General features: G+C 44.5%; 1 protein-coding gene across 2 annotated transcripts in view; it reads left to right on the forward strand.

The window, feature by feature from the left end:
• FBXW2 (F-box and WD repeat domain containing 2) overlaps positions 1 to 17,748 on the forward strand; it is a 35,734-nt gene that overhangs the window by 16,652 nt on the left and 1,334 nt on the right. For both annotated transcript variants that reach the window (XM_004615636.2, XM_055142301.1), the window contains 3 exons: positions 574 to 707; positions 7,000 to 7,086; positions 11,646 to 11,815. In XM_004615636.2, coding sequence (XP_004615693.1) covers positions 574 to 707; positions 7,000 to 7,086; positions 11,646 to 11,815 — 391 coding nt within the window. The remainder of the gene's footprint in view (positions 1 to 573; positions 708 to 6,999; positions 7,087 to 11,645; positions 11,816 to 17,748) is intronic.

A 17,748-nucleotide genomic window follows, 5' to 3' on the forward strand; every position in this document is an offset into this window, starting at 1 on the left:
AGCCCTGAGCACCACTGGGTGTGGCCTAAAAAAAAAATTGAGTACTTGATAAACTCTGGCACCATTTTGAGTGCTGCTGGTACAGTTGTGAAGAAATTTAGACGCTGGAGGGAATGGCCGAGGTCCTTGTTTTTGTTCCACCTTACATTGGCTTTCTCTGCCCCCGGGCAATGTTTAGCAGCTTAGACTCTTGATTTTAATTTTTGGTCTCACTTCAATAAACAGTGTCACCTAGTTAGTGTTTTGTTTTCCCTGTTTAAGCTTGGAAAGATTTGTGAGGCATCAGGCCGGGAGCTGCCATTGTCTCCAGCACAGGTTTTGTCTCTGACTTTGAAGTTAGCACAGATAGGCGCTCTTGCTCCTCCAGAGGCTTTCCAGCCTTTGAATAATAAGCTGCAATAATAACAGTTCTGTTGAAATGGATGTTTATAATAAAATTGCTAGCTGTTTATGGTAATTGTGGTTGCCAACTTAATGTAATTTGGCATACATATAGTGAATAAATGTTTTTGATCTCTTTAAGATACTTTCTCAGAGACGTATTTTTAACTTTGTGTATGTTATATGCACCAGTGTTTAGCGTTGACTACAATGATGAACTGGATATCTTGGTCAGTGGCTCTGCAGACTTCACTGTGAAAGTGTGGGCTTTATCTGCCGGGACATGCCTGAACACACTCACCGGGCACACGGAGTGGGTCACCAAGGTAGGTAAACGTCCAGAAGAAATCTTGGTGACATCTGCCTTTGGAGGGGGTGGCAGTCTGGAAGAGCTGGGGGTGTGTGGAGGGTGGTAGATGCTTTGTAAGTGGGAGGAATATATGCAGCCATAAAAGTGTACTGGTATACAGCAGTGACTAGCTTGGCAGTTGTAAAAAAATCACAAAGGCGGCGTGCGCAAGTGCGGGAGGGGGAGACGCAATGATGTGTGTTGTGTTGTTCTGTTGTCCCCGGGCACTTAGGGGAAGTTCTCTCTTGCATGCGCCACTTGCATTCAGTGTTCTTGAGCTGCTGTGTAAGGACTGAATTGGGACGGCTCCTCCTTGTGCTCTGCTTCTGTGTGTGCTGCTGTGCTCTCTTCTGTCAATCTGTCTGTCTCTGTAGTCTCTCCTTTGGTCTCTTCCGACCTCTCTCTGTCTCTGCTTCTGTGTCTTCTCTGTTCTTCTCCCGTGTCCTCTCGTGTGTCTCCTCTGTCTCTTCTGTCTTCTTCTGTCTCCCGTCAGTGTGCCCCCCCCATCTACCCCACAGTCTTAGTTTATATAGCAAATTACATAGGGCAGTAACACAAAGGTGGGTTTAGCATTAACAAATCAACAAAGAAGGGTAAGACCATTTCTTGAGGAGATAACAAAACCTCATCTAAGGAGATTACTAGGAGATCCATTCAAGGGTGGGGGCCAAACAAGGGTGTGTCAGGGTGTGTCCCTTTCTTCCTTCCTCAGCTAGTAATCTGTTTAAATAGTCATAGTAAATCTACTTCAAATATTTCTAGCAATGTCATTCTGTATGAGCACAGTAAGAGATATATCAGACTTAAAGTTTGGTTCTTCCTGAGGACATTCACTATGTATTCCAGACCACAGTCCTCAGGCCAGGTTAGTCTTCCTAGCCCCAGCAGGGTCCTAGTCTCGTTGTTACTTTTGGTTCATGACAGCATTTGTCTATGACCATGCTCTCAATGTATAGTTGAGTATTGTGGCACTTTGGCCTGGCCCATATCGATGCCAGGGTAGCTCACAGTTTGCCCTGGGTCCATTCCGTCCCTCATTGGGACCCTGCTTTTGGGGTGCTAGGAACTAAGGGCAACTGAGTTGAGAAAGCAGATGCCCGGGAGTAAATATTACTGGAGTCAATCAGCTCCCAAGTTGCAAAGCATATTATTAACTGTCTTCCTGTGTCTATACAAAAAGGCCATTGCTTTAAGGTAAACTAAGTTCCCTGCAGCAAGGCTAAAAGGACAAACCCCATGTTATCCTACAGGCAGTGATACTTGGAATCACTGTAGTTAAACAATGAGTGGCTAATGGACAGGGAAAGGTGCTCACAATGTGTTTGTTGTGTAATGGAAGCAAAAATAGGTTACCCACATGCCAACCATTCAGAGGATATCTATTTCTGTGAGTGTTATGCACTAAAGCAGAGGTTCCCAGACTTACATGGCCTACCATCCCCTTTAAGGAAAAAAAAATGACTTGGTACCACTATAGGAAAAGTCACTCAGTACTATTCATCTTACCTTTCTTAGTGGAGAGGGTGTGGGAACTGTACCCGGGGGTACTCAGGCTACTCCATGTAGCTCTGGGCTCAGGGCTTGTTTCCTGGCAGTGCTCAGAGGACTGTTCATGGTTTTGAGGATTGAACCAGGGTTGGCCTCATGCAAGCAAGGCCTTAACTCCCAAACTATTTTTCTAGCCTTTGGAGTCTAGCTTCTTTAAATGATTAAACAGAAAGTGCCCTTAGTTGCACCTGAGGATCCTACTGCTGCCTGCGTCTTTCCAGTGCTCCAGGCAGTGTGTTGCCTTTTTGATTGTTGTAAGGATCAAATCCAGTATTAATAATGGAAAGGCCTTGCAGAAGTATTTTTATTTTTCCTTTTGGCCACAGTTCAGGCTGTGCTAAGGGCTTACTCCTGGCTCTGTGCTCAGGTATCATTCCTGGTGGAGCTCAGGGCTATATAGGGTGCTAGGGATTGAATCGGTTGGCCATGTGTAAGGTAAGCACCTTACCTTCTATCTATCTCTCCTGCCACCTCTTTTTTGCTTAAATTGGGGCACTCCCAGTGCTGTTTGAGGGCCATGCAATGCTAGGGATTGAACTCATGCATGGTTTCGCAGATGCTATATATCACTTAGGGGACCTCCCAAGTCCTCAGAAACACTTTTCAAAACCTAACCACAGTATTCTGCCAGTGGCTGAGGGTAATAAGAGAGAACCTAACAGAACCAAGCCTTTACCCTTCTGAATATTAGTCTAGTAGGAGAAGCACTGTAGCACTGTCGTTCCGTGTTCACTGATTTGCTCAAGCGGGAACCAGTAACGTGTTCATTGTGAGACTTGTTGTTACTGTTTTTGGCATATCGAATACGCCATGGGTAGCTTGCCAGGCTCTGCTATGTGGGCAGGATACGTGGGGCTCTCCGAGAGGGACGGAGGAATCAAACCAGGGTTGGCCACGGCCTTGCTATTGCTCTAGTCCTAGTAGGAGAAACAGTTACTAAATAGTAGTTTCACAAGTAATTGCAAATTGTGGTAAGTGCTAGGGAGGATGACTACATTGTTCTCTGAGAAAGTCTTCAAAAGATACTGATATTTTTTCAGGGAAAGCTTTTGAGAAAGGACAACATGTGAGAATAAATTGGAAGTATCTATTTTAAAGAGTTGAGTTTTTGAGGATATGATGTATATAAAGGCTGTGGGAAAAGAAGGAATTTTAGAACAGTTGATGTTCTAGAAGAAAACCAGTGGAGATGAGGGAGAAATAGCTGTTCTGTGCTCTTTTAAAAAGCTCTATGGATTGTAGGTAGGGGTATCGGAAATGGAAAGGAAGCAATGGGAAAATTTGTGTTGAACAGTTGATAAATTTATTCAACTTTGTGTTGGTTTTTGGGCCACATCCAATATATGTTTGTTTGTTTATTTGTTTATTTATTTATTTAATTTTATTGAATCAACATGTGGAAAGTTACAAAGTTCTCAGGCTTATGTCTCAGTTATACAATGCTCAAACACCCATCCTTTCACCAGTGCCCATATTCCACCACCGAAAAACCCCAGTATACCTCCCACCCCCCCACCCCCGCCTGCATAACTGATAAATTTCACTTCGTTTTCTCTTTACCTTGATTACATTCCATACTTCAACACACAACTCACTATTGTTGTTGGAGTTTACCCCCCAAAAATACAGTCCTACTGACAAGCATTTGATAATTAGTTTTCCATTGATGAGAATGAAGAGATGTGAAGTTGCGTGGCTGCAGTAGCGGCCACATGGTTTAGGATTTCTGTATTTTAGTAATTAAGTCCATGGAAATTGCATCATTTCCCTTCCTGGGGCAGCATGGGGCAAAGGCTTAGTTCACAGTCTAGAGACATGGCTGCAAGCACTTGCTGGGACCAGGCTAGCTTCTGGGTCTTGGTAATTCAGCTGCAAAAAGCATCCTTGCAAAAGCATGGCCACCTGGGTCGAATCTCGGCGGAGCTCCCCAATATATGTTTAGGGCTTACTCCTGGTTTAGTGTTCAGGGATCATTCCTGGCGGTGCTTTGGGGACCTTATATGGTGCCGGAGATTGAACTGGGATTGGCTATATGCAAGTTTAGTGTCTTAATCCCTGTACTATTTTTCTGGCCCAGAATTTACTGTGGCATTTTTTTTTCTTTTTTGCCTTAAGGAGGGAGAGGGTATTACCCAAATGATGCTCAGGGCTCACTCTTGGCTCTGTGCTTAGACATCACGCCTGTGGGCTTGAGGGACGATATGGGGTGTTTGGGTTGTTCCCGGTTGGCTGCTTGCATAGCAACACCCTCAACGCTGCACTATCATTCCTGCCCCAATTGACAGTGGCATTAATAGACAAGTTCTAAGTGAAGATCTGGTGTGAAGTGTATTTAGAAAGTAATTGCTGAGTTATCCTCTAAGAATAATGGCAGGCAGCTTGCACTGGAACACATGCATATAGGGAAGGCAGTCGGCCATGCGGCAGTTGTCAGGAAAAGGTGTCCTTGGCTTACACTGAGAGAACAATAGAGAAACTGAAGGGCACACATGAAGGACATATTCTTAAGGTAAAACCAATTGCAATTAGTGATCTTGGGAAACAGGAAGACTTAGAAATGGCTGAGGGGTTTTCGATTGTGTGGTTGATTGTTTTTTCCTGAAATAGGCAGATAAAACAGTTGGTGAGGGTTGCATAGATAGAGGGCTGAAGGAGCTTGTTTTATATGCAGCCACTTTAGTCACCACTCTGGTTTGATCCCCAGCACTGCACATGGACCCCTTTGCACTGCCAGGTGTGTGCCTTATCCCCTAACTAATGACAAAAGCAGGTTGTGAGAGAACAATGATACTGCTAAAATATACTTTAAATTTATTAAGATAGTGTCTTAAAAATTTTGTTTGGTTTTGGGTTACACTTGGGAGTGCTCTGGGCATACCTCTGGCTTTGTGCTCCGGGGATCACTCCCAGCAGGCTCAGGGCGAGAGCGGGGGTGTCTATATGGGCTCTAGGGATCAAACTTTGGTTGGCCACATATTAGGCAAGTATCCTACCTACCTGCTGTGCAATCCCCAAGATAGTACATCTTATATTCTGTGTATTTTGCCACAATAAAAGGGTTTTTTTTTTTTTAATTCTTTATTGGATGCACTGAGTATTTAAGTGGAAAAGTTATGTAAAATGAGTTCGTGTTAAAAAACAGTGGCCATGGGGGCTGGAGCAATAGCACAGCGGGTAGGGCGTTTTCCTTGCACACGGCCGACCCCCCGGGTTCGATTCCCAGCATCCCATATGGTCCCCTGAGCACCGCCAGGGGTAATTCCTGAGTGCAGAGCCAGGAGCAGCCCCTGTGCATCACCGGGTGTGACCCAAAAAGAAAACAAAAACAAAAACAAAAAAAAACAGTGGCAGTGGCCTTGAGGGCAGTACACTGTCATATCATGGACACATTACTCAGCCATCAGAGCCTGAGATTCATCTGCTAAATGTTCCTGTGAATATGAAATGATAAGACAGTGTTCTGAAATATACCAGACACTTCGTGGTGGGTCTGTCAGATTTGGTTGAATCTGCAGTCCTGGCTTAGCTTGGCAAAAAAGGAGCCTGACCTCTCCATTCAGTTTATATGGGTTTACTGTAAAACTAACTGAAACTTATGTGTTTACAGGTTATCTCAAGTGCTAATAGAATGTTAGTTTGTTACATTACTGTTTGCATTGCTCTGTTTCAGTCTTTCAGTAGTTATATAAGCTAATAGGTACCTCATTCCCTATAATCAGGATAAGGAAACAGAAACAAAGATAGTTTTCCCAAGGTTGCAGAATCAAAATTTAGTGGATTTTGGTTCCAGAATTTACCCTGTATGACCTATGTACATACTTTTGAAAAATCAGAGTATCTGCAGCTTTGGATTCATTCCTGCCTAACACTTTATGCTGAGTAATTACTCAGTTGCATATATTACTAAGTCTTTGGGCCTTTTTTTTTCTGATTTTCATGTCTTTCTATAAAGTCACATAATTTTAAAAATAAAAAATTCAGTGTTTGCTTCCCACTGAAACTAGGATTAAATGTCAACATTTGACACTTGTAGATTCTACTGATTAAATATTTAGAGAATCTGAATTTAGAAAAACATGTAAGAGAGGTTAACTCTGTCATAGTCTAGAAGGTCTAGTGGACCATATCATTTTTTATTTTTTTATTTTAATTTTTTTGGGTCACACCCGGTGATGAACAGGGGTTACTCCTGTTACTCCTGGCTCATGCACTCAGGAACTACTCCTGGTGGTGCTGGAGGACCATATGGGTTGCTGGGAATCCAACTTGGGTCAGCCGCATGCAAGGCAAATGCCCTACCCACTGTGTTATCGCTTCAGCCCCTCATATCATTTTTAAACCCTTATTTTAAAAAGGAAAAAAGGCATGGTCAGAGAGATGGTACAGAGTTTAGGCACAAGCCTGGCTTGCAGCTGACCCTTGCCTGATCCCTAGCTCTTCTGTGACTGCCTGCTTCCCTGAGCATTGCCAGGTGTGGCCATGGAGGCTCCTGGGCTCTAGGGGGTGACCTGGGTTATCCCCAGGAATGCAGAGACTGAGCAGCAACCTATGAACCTCTGACCTGCCCCTGAGCTCTGCTTAAGTCCTCTGTCCTCCCCACCCCCGCCCGCCCCAGTTCTTAGTTTAAAAATAACTTATGAAAAAAGGAGAAAAGGACAATATAGGAACAACATTAAAAAAGTTGTTCTGTAATGCGGATGTTTATATTTTTATGTTTCTAGGTGGTTTTGCAGAAGTGCAAGGTCAAGTCTCTCCTGCACAGCCCCGGTGACTATATCCTTCTAAGCGCAGACAAATATGAGATCAAGGTAAGGTCTTACCCTCAAAGAAAAGCCGACAGATAGTAGAAATTTAAATGGTTTGGCAAAGGGAAAACCTTTTCAAGGGATATAGGAGTGTCTCAGTCTAAACTGTCTTAACCCAGTGCAGAGAATTTATAACATCCATTCTGGAACTTTATAACTGAAAATTTAAAATTCGGCTTATTTTTATTTAATGAATACAGTATTTAATATTTGACTGTTTACTTTAAAATACCAATAGTTACAGAATATTTCTCCATGCACGTTGTGGGGGTACTGAATAACAAACCAAGTAACCAACACTTCAGAAATACTAACAAACACTCCAGAAATCACTGTGTGTATGTGTATATATCTATTTATTTGTCTCTATATATACATATATGTGTATTACTCAGTAACTATTTACTGTAAATAGAAATCTTTTCTCTTTTTAGTTTTGTTTTGTTTTTTGACCACACCTGGCGGTGCTCAGGGTTTACATCTGGCTCTGTACTAAGGAATCACTTTTGGAGGTGCTAGGGTCCATGTGGGGTGCTGGAGATCTAACCTGGATCAGCTGAATGCCCATTGTACTTTCTCTCTCCAGCCATAAATAGAAATTTTTTTTTAAGAAAAAAGACCATAAGAAATCATGACATGTGACCAGCCTTAACAGTGTAAACCTAGTGGACATCAGAACCTGTCTGATGGTGCCTGGTGCCTCTGCCGCCAGTGGGAGCTCTATCTGTCCATTAGGATGGCTGCAGACAGTCCCGCTGGCCTGGGCAGGGGCTGCCCACTAAACCGCCCATATTCCCTGGTGAAGGGACTGCAATCTTTCTCCGTTTTCGAGGAAAGCTTGCCTTCACCTGGAGTTATATTGCTAATCAAGCACTGAGCTTAGTTAACATGGGGGCAGAGGAGACTGACCACGAACACAGATTTAGGGAGCAGAACCAGTGTCCCCCCACTGTCCTTAACCCAGAGGATTCTGATCTAGGCCTGCTTGAGGGTAGTTGGCAGGGGGAGGGGGGTGGATATTTACATATTTATATAGTGGTAAATATGCCTGTCTGTGGTAGTACTGTCAATAGGACAAAACCTGAAATGTTTTAAATGTTTTAGGGCAAGTGACTTCAAGTTGAGCACTATGGCTGTCTGCATTGTCCCTCTCTGGTGACAGCAGATGAGGCTTTCGCAGGCCACCAGAGAAACAGGTCTTCTTCTCCCAGCCCCATTTTGAGGCCAGTCTCTGAACACAGCCTTTATATCCCCATTCGCCTTCCTGGGTCAGAGAGAGGGAGAAGGGAATTCCACGCAGGAGCTTCTGAGTGGGCACAGGGCTTCCCCAGTGTTTGGTCTGGTGGTCCAGGCGTCTGGTTTCCATAGGAGACTGGAGAGCAGTGGCATATAGAGTAGACGCCTCAAGAATGCCAACCTGCCTTACTCAGAAACCAAAGATTCAAATTCGAGGTATCAGTGTAGTAGCAAAGCCTTAAATCTTAGAATGAACCAGAAAGTTAGTTTGATGTGTCTGCAAGTGGGTGAGACCTGTTTTGTGATCTAATGTGGCTGGAGGGCCTGGGTTGGTCTGCAATGTTGGTCTTGGCATCAAGTCCACTCACAGCAGGAGTCAACGCCTGTGGCTTATATCACCTGGCTGCGTGCCTCCTGACCACACTTTCCTTTCGTAGATTTGACCTTTACGCAGGGAATTTGGAGGCTAAAGACCAGCAAAGATGCAGATTCAGAAGGCAGGGCAGGAAGGTTCTAAGGCTGGAAGAGCCCACATACACCAGAACAGTTCACATGGGCAAGAGGTCCTGTGCACCGGTGATGGGGGCCTGGTGGTAGAAAGAAAGCTTCCAGTAAAAAAGGAGCACCTTCCTGCGAGCCCAGAGGGATCTCAGCTGAGACCCCCAGCCTGGCCCCTGCACTTTCCATCTGGCCTAGAGGAGCTGGGCTCAGCCTTCCTTTGGCAAAAGCATGAGAACACCCTCCCGACCCCCCGCCGCCCTGCCCTCTCCAAATCTCCAAACTGCTCCTTTCAAACAAAAACAATAACACTTTAAAGTGAACTTCCAGTAAGTTTACAGAGTTCTGTTGCTTATGTTCTCCCCTAGGCCTCGCTCCTTCTCTTGATGTTTTTGTGACCAGGAATTGAGCACAAGCTTGGTTGTGCTCCCATATGAAGTTGCATTGTTACGTTGGGAGGGGGGACAACACTGCACATCAACTTTCAGTGCTCACATACTTGGCCAAGGTGTGGAGCAGAGTCTCACCCTGGAGCTGTGGCGCTCATGCCCACTTCTCTTCGGTGTGCCCAGAAATCACTTAGGGTGCCAGGGATCTTGGACAGCAGTGCTTCCAGGGCCATCCGCAGTGCATGTGTTGGCTCCAGGAATCAGACTCACAGGCTCCTGCATTTAGCCACTGAACCCTCCCCTAGCACCTCTTACCCACATACTGGTATCCACCCCTTTCTCTCCCTTGCTTCCCTCCTCCCCTTCCCTCCCCTCTCCTCGCCTCTTCTCTCTCTCTCAACTTTTTTTTCTTCTCTCCTTCCCTCACATTTGAGGTGTGCATTCTACCACTTATCCACATTCTCAGCTTGAACTATTTCCTGTGTTGACATTGTTGTCATCAGTAACTGAGCTTTTATTTATTTTTAATTTTTATCAAGTTGTTCACAATGATTTTTTTTTTTTTTTTTTTTTTCTTTTTGGGTCACACCTGGTGATGCACAGGGGTTACTCCTGGCTCATGCACTCAGGAATTATTCCTGGCGGTGCTCAGGGGACCATATGGGATGCTGGGAATCGAACCTGGGTCGGCTGCGTGCAAGGCAAACACCCTACGCACTGTGCTATTGCTCCAGCCCCAACACAATGATTTATTTTTTAATTTTTTATTTTATTTTATTGAATCACCATGAGAGAGTTACAAGCTTTCATGTTTGGGTTACAATCTCATAATGATCAAACACCCATCCCTCCACCAGTGCACATTCCCCACCACCGATATCCCGAGTATACCTTCCTTTCCCACCCTCCCCCTGCATCCATGGCAGACAATATTCCGCATAATCTCTCTCTGCTTTTGGGCATCATGGCTTGCAACACAGACACTGAGAGGTCATCATGTTTGTTCCGTTATCTACTTTTGGCATGCATCTCCCATCCCGACTGGTTCCTCCAGCCATCATTTTCTTAGTGATCCCTTCTCTATTCCATCTGCCTTCTCCCCTTCACTCATGAAGCAGTCTTCCAGCTATGGGGCAATACTGCTGGCCCTTGTATCTACTGTCCTTGGGTGTCAGCCTCATGTGATGCTATTCTATACTCCACAAATGAGTGCAGTCCTTCTGTGTCTGTCCTTCTCTTTTTGACTCATTTCACTTAGCATGATACTTTCCATGTCTATCCATTTATAAGCAAATTTTATGACTTCATCTCTCCTAACAGCTGCATAGTTTTCCATTGAGTTCACAATAATTTATTGCATTCAAAATTCCAACACCAATCCCATCACCATTAACACCTTCCCACCACCATTATTCCAAATTTTCCCACCACCACTCAAGCCTGCCTCAGAGGCAGATCCTAACTTATTTTGTATTGCTTCTTATGAATAAAATGCTAAAAATTATCCAAAAGATTACTAACATTTTGTTACAGGTTGAGCCTTGTATGCTTATATATCAAGATTGGTTGCCTTTTACTTTATACCCCATCAAACATGGTGTGCCAACTCTTGGTACATCAGTGTCTTAGAGAATTTGTGGCCACACAGTCCAGAAATCCTAAAATTTTAAATAGAGCAATAGAGCTGGTGTTAAATTTTCAACTGGATGGTGAGTTTGGGGCTGGAGGCATCTTTGCAGCTTGTGGCTCTGTTTCGAGATTTATTTGTGAGTTTCTGGGTCATGGCTGTTAATGAGCTTATATGGCGATAGAGGCAGTTCATGGGTGTGTCTGCCAGACTCAGAAGAACAGGAAGATGGGGGAAGGTTACCCATTCGAGACTTTGTGAGTGCTTGAGATATCGGTCACAAATTCCACATACCTGGGTTTTTCAGCAGATTCATTCTCATGCGTGAGCGTCCTCCCGAGTGTGTGGAGATTGGCTATCAGCATGGCAGTGATTGGGTTCTGGATGTTTTCAGCTGCTGGGGTTCCAGCCCCTTCTGGGGACTCCTTGGATGAGCTGGTAACTGAGGTTTTAGAAGGTCAAGAGTTTACTCAGGATTTCATAACACAAAGCCCAGGGTTTTTCCAGTTACCATCACTTTGTATGGGATTTCAGCAAAAGTAAACCAGACCGTGTAAGGGGCTGGGCGTTTGCCTTGCACGCAGCCAACCCGTGTTCCAATCCCAGCATCCCATATGGTCCCCTGAGCATTGCCAAGGGTAATTCCTGAGTGCATGAGCCAGGAGTAACCCCTGTGCATCGCCAGATGTGACCCAAAAAGCAAAATAAATAAACAAACAAACAAATAAATAAATAATAAACCAGACCATGTAAGAACAAGGTTTTCATAGTGATGTGATCTGTCACCTTTCCTAATTTTTTGTTCATGCTAGATTTGGCCAATTGGGAGAGAAATCAACTGCAAGTGCTTGAAGACACTGTCAGTGTCTGAGGATCGGAGTATCTGCCTGCAGCCGAGACTTCATTTTGACGGCAAATACATCGTCTGTAGTTCAGCACTGGGTCTCTACCAGTGGGACTTTGCCAGTTATGATATTCTCAGGTATTTTTCCTTGAACAGTTACCTTTTAAGTCTGTTGTCGTTTAATAGACAAGACTAAGTATGTGGATAAGCCAGTAAGTAATTTGCTTTCAGAAATGCTTATGACTTCAGTTATAAACTGAATTATACATGCTGCAAATCTCACAGGAAAACCGTTTCAGAGGTAGTAAATGTAGAAGTTATCTAATAGTAGATCTGGGTTCTGGTCCGTTACTGAGTCACTTTCCCTTTCAGGATTTAAGTGGCTTTTCTGGACATTTAGGGCCTTAGATGGAAAGACTGTTCACATGTCCTCGGTGTTTTATGTGTACTTTCTTGTCAGCTGGAATTCTTTGTTGAGGGATTGAGTGACTTTCTATTGATGGTAGAAAGGTTGGTACTTTTGGGAACAATTAATGTGCAGGCTTGCTCTCAGAATTAATTGAAAAGAGAAAGTCCAGGAACAAATAATTTGTCATTCATTGCGCATATACTGTAAATGTCTTAGAGGCTAAGAATGTTTGTTAGCACATCTGAGGCTGGTGGAGCCACTGTCATGTGTTAAGAGAACCTACTGTGGTGGGAACCCTTGGTTTCAGTCCCTGTGCTCTCATGAGTTGCAAAATTTTGTGTTTCTTTTTTTTTGGCTTTTGGGTCACACTGTCAGTCCCTAGAGGACATACTCCTGGCTCTATGCTCAGGGATCACAGCTGTCAGTGCTCAGGGAACCATATGGATCAGTTCCAGGGAGTGAACCTGGGTTGGTTGAATGTACACGTGCCCTACTCACTGTACTATCTTTTCATCCTGTGTAATTTTTTTTTTGGGGGGGGGTGAAGGTGGCAGGGCTGGTGGGCACACCCAGCAATGCTTAGGGGTTAACTGCCAGCTCTGCACTGGGGAATTATTCCTGTTGTTGCTTGGGGGACCATATGAGATGCTGGGGTTCAAATCCAGGTCAGGCACGTGCAAGGCAAGCTCATTACCTGCTGAACTAACTCTTCCGCCCCAGGCAGCCCATATAATTTTATGAGTTTCTTCTCTATGCTTTAATTTTTCTCCCTTGTAAAGTTAATATTAAATGTTATGCCTTACACCTAGCACAGGTTCTGGCAGATGTTTATTGCTAATAGCTCTGAGATGCCCTCCATGGGAAAATCTGTTTGTAGGTCTTTTCAAAAAATTTTTAATTTAATTTTTTTTTTCCTTTTTGGGCCACACCTGGCGATGAACAGGGGTTACTCCTAGCTCATGCATTCAGGAATTAACTCCTGGCGGTGCTTGAGGACCATAAGGGGTGCTGGGAATCGAACCTGTGTCGGCTGCGTGCAAGGCAAACACTCTACCCGCTGTGCTATTGCTCCAGCCTCGGGAAAACCTGTTTGGATTTAATAATTTTCTTAGTCTTTTTCTGTAACCTTTTTTTTTTTTTTCCCTTTTGGGTCACACCCGGCGATGCATAGGGGTTACTCCTGGCTTGTGCACTCAGGAATTACTCCTGGCAGTGCTCGGGGAACTATATGGGATGCTGGGAATCGAACCTGGATTGGCCGCGTGCAAGGCAAACGCCCTACCCGCTGTGCTATCACTCCAGCCCTGTAACCTTTTTTTAAGGAATACCTATTAACGTGAACAGAATCAGTGTCCCATGGCATGGTTCTGGAAATGCTGACTTGCATATTACAGAAAATTGAACGTTCTCATCACTGTTTTTGTGCATGACTATATGAGGGCAACTAGTGTGGGATCTGATCTGGAACAATGGGCTTTGATGGTCCTGTTTCTCACACTTATAAGTGTAAATTTGCAGTGAATTTTTGTGTTCTTTCTGAGCTGTCAGAATCATTTCTTGAAATGATGGACACTTTAGTTGAAAGAATCAGAACAGACCTAGAAAACACTAGTCTAAACTCTTCAGTCAGTCCCTAACGGTGCCAGTGATTGAACCCAGGCCTCATGCATGCAAGTCATGTACTTTATGTCACTGAGCCACATCCCTGGCCCTAAATGCTTCATTTTATAGCTGGGTGAAATGAAGCAATGAAAGGAGAAAGAGTCTTGTTCAGTATCCCAGAACCCACACTAGTTGCATTCATGAATGCATGCATCTATCCATCCGTCCTTTATCCATGACTAGATCATTCAGCAGGCATAAGCTCAAGGTACCAGAAAGCTATAGAGAAGGAACTTTTCAAACAACTCAATAGGTAAAAATTTAGATAATCAACATGGGAAAATCATGTCTTTCATAGTTTAGTATTGTTTTGAATTAAGATGAGGGGTGTAAAGACAAGGTGGAATAGAGGTATAATATTTCTAGTGCTTTCAGTCTCCATAGGTTTAGCATGATTACCTTCCTCCTGCGTTCCCTCCCTCCCTCCCTCCCTCCCTCCCTCCCTCCTTCCTTCCTTCCTTCCTTCCTTCCTTCCTTCCTTCCTTCCTTCCTTCCTTCCTTCCTTCCTCCCTCCCTCCCTCCCTCCCTCCCTCCCTCCCTCCCTCCCTCCCTCCCACATCCAGCTGTGCTCAGGAATCACTTCTGACAAGCTCGAGGGACCATATGGGGTGCTGGGGATTCAACCTGACTCATCCATGGCGAGGCTTGTGCCTTACTCATTGTACTGTTTTCTTCAGGCCTTCTTTCTGGCATTCTTACTCAGAGTGACATACAGAGCCCCAGCATCCCAGGTGAAAACTGTTTATTTTTGATATTTGGATATGTGAATAAAAGCCTGCAAAAATATTTGTTAGTAGGAAGAACCATGTTCATATTTTTTCTGACAGAGGGCTATTTTGTCTTCCACATTTTTTCCCTCCCAAAGACAAATAAACCAACCTTTTTTGAAACCCTAGTACATTTCCTGTATCCTCAGTTACTTGGACCAGGTAGAGGAACTAAGCTTTGAAGTCATTGAAAAGAAGCCAAGTGCTTATGGCAACATGTTGTTGCTCTGTAAGTCTAAGATGTGATATAATAAGTCAGCAGGTTAACTGGGAACAGCAGTGTTACCTAGGATGGATTCCCAGATCACAGAACAGGCACTGGTGTTTACAGCTGTATTGAGCAGGGTTAAAAAGGGCTGGAGGCCTGTCAGGACCTGTATTCTGTTCCATAGTACATTGTGTTTGTGTTTGGAGTCAGTTTGTCCTCGTCAGGTTTAACCCCTATCCCCAAGCCACACAATTTTCTGTTTCAGATTTTTTTTTTTTTTTTGCTTTTTTGGGTCACAGCCAGCGATGCACAGGGGTTGCTCCTGGCTCTGCACTTGGGAATTACCCCTGGAGGTGCTCAGGGGACCATATGGGATGCTGGGAATTGAACCCGGGTCTGTCGCATGCAAGGCAAATGCCCTACCCGCTGTGCTGTTGCTCCAGCCCCTCTGATTCTTTTTTTCTTTGCATGAGTCATCATGGGACTTACTAGACTTTTTGCTGTTTTTCTTGGTTTCCTTTGAATCTCTCATCTGAAGTTTTGTTTGCCCATGTTCATGTCACTGGTGCTTTATATTTTGTCAGGTATTTCTCAAGCACCTACTTGTTGTTAGACATTGTGATAATCAGCAGAAATATTTAACAAATTCATTGCACATGTACTGCCCTCACCCATGTGCTGCTGGCAGCTACGTGGTGCCCAAGCACATGCCACCCACATCTCCCCTCTTGGGATGTGGACTTTCCTACTTTAGCTATGAGATGTGTACCGACTTTCTCCATTTGGTGAAGTCTGTGTTCTCTCTTGAGCACGTTTCTTACCTTGCCTCTCTTTTTACTTCCCTTTATTTCCCAATAAACTTGTTATATCTTCTCTCTCCCTTTCTCTCTCTCTCTCTCTCTCTCTCTCGCTCTCTCGCTCTCTCTCTCTCTCACACACACATACACACACACACACACAGACACGCACGCACACACAAATGTACGCACACACCACACAAATATGTGGAAACTACTTACCAACGTTTAGGGGGCTTCCTCAGCAGTGCCAGGGGCCTAGTGGTCATTTCCATTGCTCGATCCTGGCAGTGCTTGGAGCTCTGTCCTCCCAGCCCCAGACATTTTTAATGACTAGGAGAAGAGCAGCATAGTATGGGGTAGAAAGCCTGTCTGGTTTGGTTAAGGGGAAGGGCTTCAAGGAAGAGCTGTAGACCGAGCTGCTTTGAGTGGCTTGTGGCCAGTAAGTGCTGGGTGATTGGGCGGCGAAGGTCTTTGTAGATTCAAAGGCTATTCTCTTCCTAGGCCCTGAGACCGACAGAGCTGGTGCATAGCTGGAGAGAAGAGTGTAGTGGAGAGCCAAGGAGGGTTAAAATATTTAAGCGACTGGGTAACAAGATCAGATTTTGTTTGTTTCTGGCCCTCACCACCGGCAGTGCTCAGGACTTACTTCTGGCTCTGCGCTCAGGGATCACTCCTAGCAGGGCTTGGGAGATCATACGGGGGCACTGAGGATTGATCCTGGGGCAGCCGCGTGCAAGGCAGACTCCGTGCTATCGCTCTAGCCCTGACAAGATCAGATTCGAATGTAGAGCTAATGGAAGAGGGCCAAGAGTAGATGCGGGGATATTATAAAGAAGCTGTCCACAGTAGTGCAGACAGGAGATGTCTTTAATTAGAGTCATGCCAGTTCAGATAGGGAATAAACTAGAGGAACAGGTAGATGGTCAAGTCAGTAGATCTGGAGGGTTGGATATTTAGTTTGCAGGAGGAGAAGGATTTGTGGTTGCTATGTTTCCTAGCTTGAGCGGTTGGCTGAATGAGTAAGCAAACAGGTTCAGCTTATAAGTTTGCTTTTGGACAAGTTGAGTGTGAGGGCCAGGTGGCTCTCAGTCATCCCCTCCCTGACGTGGACTGGCAGTTGCTTCTCTGCAGCTCTTTCCCTTTGACTTCCTCCAGAGCTCTAGAGTTCTCCCCTAGAGTTCATGATGTCAGCCTTTCCCCCATCTTTCACTATTTTTTTTAAAAAAATTTTATTAGTGAATCATTGTGATGTACAGTTACAAACCTATGAACTTTTGTGTTTGCATTTCACTCATACAGTGATCGTTTACCCATCCCTCCACCAGTGCCCATTCTCCTCACCAATGAGCTCAGGATCCCTCTCACCACCCCCACCTCATCTCCCACCACTCCAACCTGCCTCTGCTGCAGGACATTCCCTTTTGTTCTCTCTCCTTTTGGGTGTTGTAGCCTGCAATAGAGGTACTGAGTGACCTTCATGTTTGGTCTATAGTCTACTTTCAGCTCGCATCTTCCAACCCGAATCTTTCACTATTGAAAGAGATGGCCAAGTACCAGTTCTGAATAGGTTCTGTCCCTGCTGGTTGTTTTTCTCTCCTTCACAGCTCATATTCTTAAACTGTTTCTTATTTGTCCTGGGTTCCAGGTCGTGCCCATTCTCATGAACCTCTTGGACACATTGGTAGTACATTAGTTGGTAGTTTTAACTTTACTAAAACATAAGCTAGACACACCTCTCCCAGGAGCCAGCCAGCAGATTTTGTATATCCTTGGTTTTATAGCTCTTTTTCCAGCGCCTCCAAAGATGATGTTAACTTTTTTTTGCCAGCCTTTTGCCTTCCTTCCTAAGTGTGCAGACAACAGAAACTAAGGATATTTTTGTTTTGTTTGTGCTTTTAGCTCAGACCCCCACATTTTATATCTCTGTTGATGTTTTGGCAGCAGCCAGCCTTAGAATATTAGGCCTGTCCTCCAACCTCCCCAGGAGTTGCTAATAGCTTCTAGTGACTCTTCTGTTAATGTTTTGGAATCATTGGGGAAACGTAATATTTTCAGCCTCTGCCATTTGTTTAGAGAGGCACCTATGTGTTTGCTGCCAGAGTGAAAGAGTTGCACTTGACTCCGTGGTTTCCATCTTTTAGCCTGTGTAGGTTCCCCAGGCCAGTCCTGAGGAACTATCAGTGCACCTTTTCACATGTTGCAAAAAGTAGAGCTTTGCTTTCTAG

This window comes from Sorex araneus, chromosome 1 (assembly GCF_027595985.1).
Source record: "Sorex araneus isolate mSorAra2 chromosome 1, mSorAra2.pri, whole genome shotgun sequence".
NCBI lineage: Eukaryota > Metazoa > Chordata > Mammalia > Eulipotyphla > Soricidae > Sorex > Sorex araneus.